Source organism: Pteronotus mesoamericanus, unplaced genomic scaffold (genome assembly GCF_021234165.1).
Source record: "Pteronotus mesoamericanus isolate MK-2021 breed Mesoamerican mustached bat unplaced genomic scaffold, CSHL_Meso_final scaffold_21, whole genome shotgun sequence".
Taxonomy (NCBI): domain Eukaryota; kingdom Metazoa; phylum Chordata; class Mammalia; order Chiroptera; family Mormoopidae; genus Pteronotus; species Pteronotus mesoamericanus.
In genome coordinates, this window is record NW_026555310.1 from 477,637 (window position 1) to 479,897 (window position 2,261).

Genomic DNA, 2,261 nt, shown 5'->3' on the forward strand with positions numbered 1-2,261 from the left:
TTATCTGGAAAATCAGAGGAATGTGTTTGAATAACAATTGATAAGAAAAAAGTACATGATATTTGATTTTTTCTATTACAGTTTATATTGTAAAACATGGGGAAAATGGAAGCCTTTTGAATATCATCTGGCAATTTTGAAAATTTGGCTAAGACACAGCATCTTGCTCTACAACAAAAAATATAATTAATAAAAAACAAATTATAATTAGTAACTTTGAAATATTGCTATAACACTAGTCTGTGACAAGAACTGTGACTGTGCTTAAAATCATTTTATACTCAGAGGAAAAGATGTAGCTTCTTAATGTAATCTTAATGTAATCTACACAACCAAAAAGAAGGTAATGTGAAACTATTATAAATTGAATAAAGTAAAAATGGATTAAAATATAGGATGACCAATTTCACTTTTTCTGTTTTTTCCCAAATCATCCATATTTGAGTCATTGTTAATGATTTACTGGAAATTTTCTACATGTTGAATCTGAAGGGCACTGGTAAAATATATGAATAGGCAATCAGACAGAATTTTAAAAATTTCAAGAAAATGATACAAAAAATACAAGAAAGTATATGTAAAATGGAACTTGGTGATGAATAAATGGAATAAAATTATTTGAAATATTTGCTAAATTCAGAAAATAGAATATAAAACTATTTAAAGTCTATTAGGGTAAAGTCTTTGAAAGATGGGCTATAGATCAACACTAAATTGTGTAGCTAAATTTTGAATGACAGTAAGACCCGTATAGTAAGATTTATTTCAGTCTGGTCAGGGAAGAAATACTCAGCATTTTTATAAAAATGACTGACACTAGAGGGCAAGTTCATTTTGAAGAACACAAAGTAGTTTTGTGAAAATATTTGCACATTGATAAGTTCCTGAAGGTGAAACACTTTATGGCTGAAAATAAAGATAACTATTTTCTTAAGTGTACTTTAATTTTTGTTTTCTCTAGCTTTGATAGGAAAAGAAAGAAATGAACAAGTCAACAGAAATAGAATTCATTTTGCGTGGACTGACAGATGACCCTGTGTTGCAAATTGTGATTTTCCTGTTTCTGTTTCTCAACTACATCTTGAGCCTGACAGGGAACTTAATTATCATCCTCCTCACCGTGCTGGATCCCCATCTCAAGACTCCAATGTATTTCTTCCTCCGAAATTTCTCCTTTTTAGAGATTTCATTCACAACTGTCTGCATTCCACGATTCTTAGTAAGCATTTTGACTGGAGACAAAACAATTTCTTACAATGGTTGTGTTACTCAATTATTTTTTTTTCTTTTAATAGCAGTTACAGAGTTTTACCTTCTGGCTGCCATGTCCTATGACCGCTATGTCGCCATCTGCAAACCCCTGCATTACCCCATCATCATGAACAGCAAAGTGTGCTATCAGCTTGTAGTCAGCTCCTGGGTAACTGGATTCCTAGTCATATTTCCCCCTTTGGTCTTGGGACTCAGGTTGGACTTCTGTGATTCCAAAACTATTGATCACTTCCTCTGTGACTCTTCTCCTACACTACAGATCTCTTGCACAGATACACACGTTATAGAATTGATGGCTTTTGTCTTAGCTGTGGTGACACTTGTTGTCACTTTGTTTTTAGTGGTTCTCTCCTACACATACATCATCAAAACCATCCTAAAATTCCCTTCTGTTCAACAACGAACAAAGGCCTTCTCCACCTGTTCCTCACACATGGTGGTCGTCTCTATTACTTATGGAAGTTGCATCTTTATGTATATGAAACCCTCAGCAAAGGAAAGGGTGACTTTAATTAAAGGCATAGCTGTGCTCCATACCTCCGTTGTTCCATTACTAAATCCCTTCATTTATACTCTAAGGAACCAGCAGGTGAAAGAAGCTCTCAAGGATATGCTTCGAAGGTTTTGCTATTTTGAAAACAATGAGACAAAATTGGGATGTAAGTAATATGTTGTTGAAACATGAATGGGGAAATCAAAAACAATTTTCAGTTCATCAGTTCATAGCTATGGCATTTCTCCCCTCAATGATTTATATCATATTAGGTTTACTAAGTCTTCCTATCTCGGCACTTCTCTCTCTTCTTTCTGATCTTTTCAATGTTTAGTTGTGAACTACCTTCTTCAATCCAGAATATTAAATTACATTTTGACTAGAAATACATCTTCCCATAAGTGATACTTTTATGTACTGAATTCTTTCAAAAATAAATCTTGCTAGATACATGTAGTTAATTATTTCAACATGTGTGTGCTAATTACTAAGCATT

The 2,261-nt window shown here is 33.3% G+C and overlaps 1 protein-coding gene across 1 annotated transcript; it reads left to right on the plus strand.

The window, feature by feature from the left end:
• Nucleotides 1-982: 982 nt before the first annotated feature.
• Nucleotides 983-1,939, plus strand: LOC129084521 (olfactory receptor 6C6-like). Its single transcript, XM_054590716.1, has one exon. The coding sequence runs from the start codon at nucleotides 983-985 to the stop codon at nucleotides 1,937-1,939; it is 957 nt and encodes a 318-aa protein (XP_054446691.1).
• The last annotated feature ends 322 nt before the right edge of the window (nucleotides 1,940-2,261 follow it).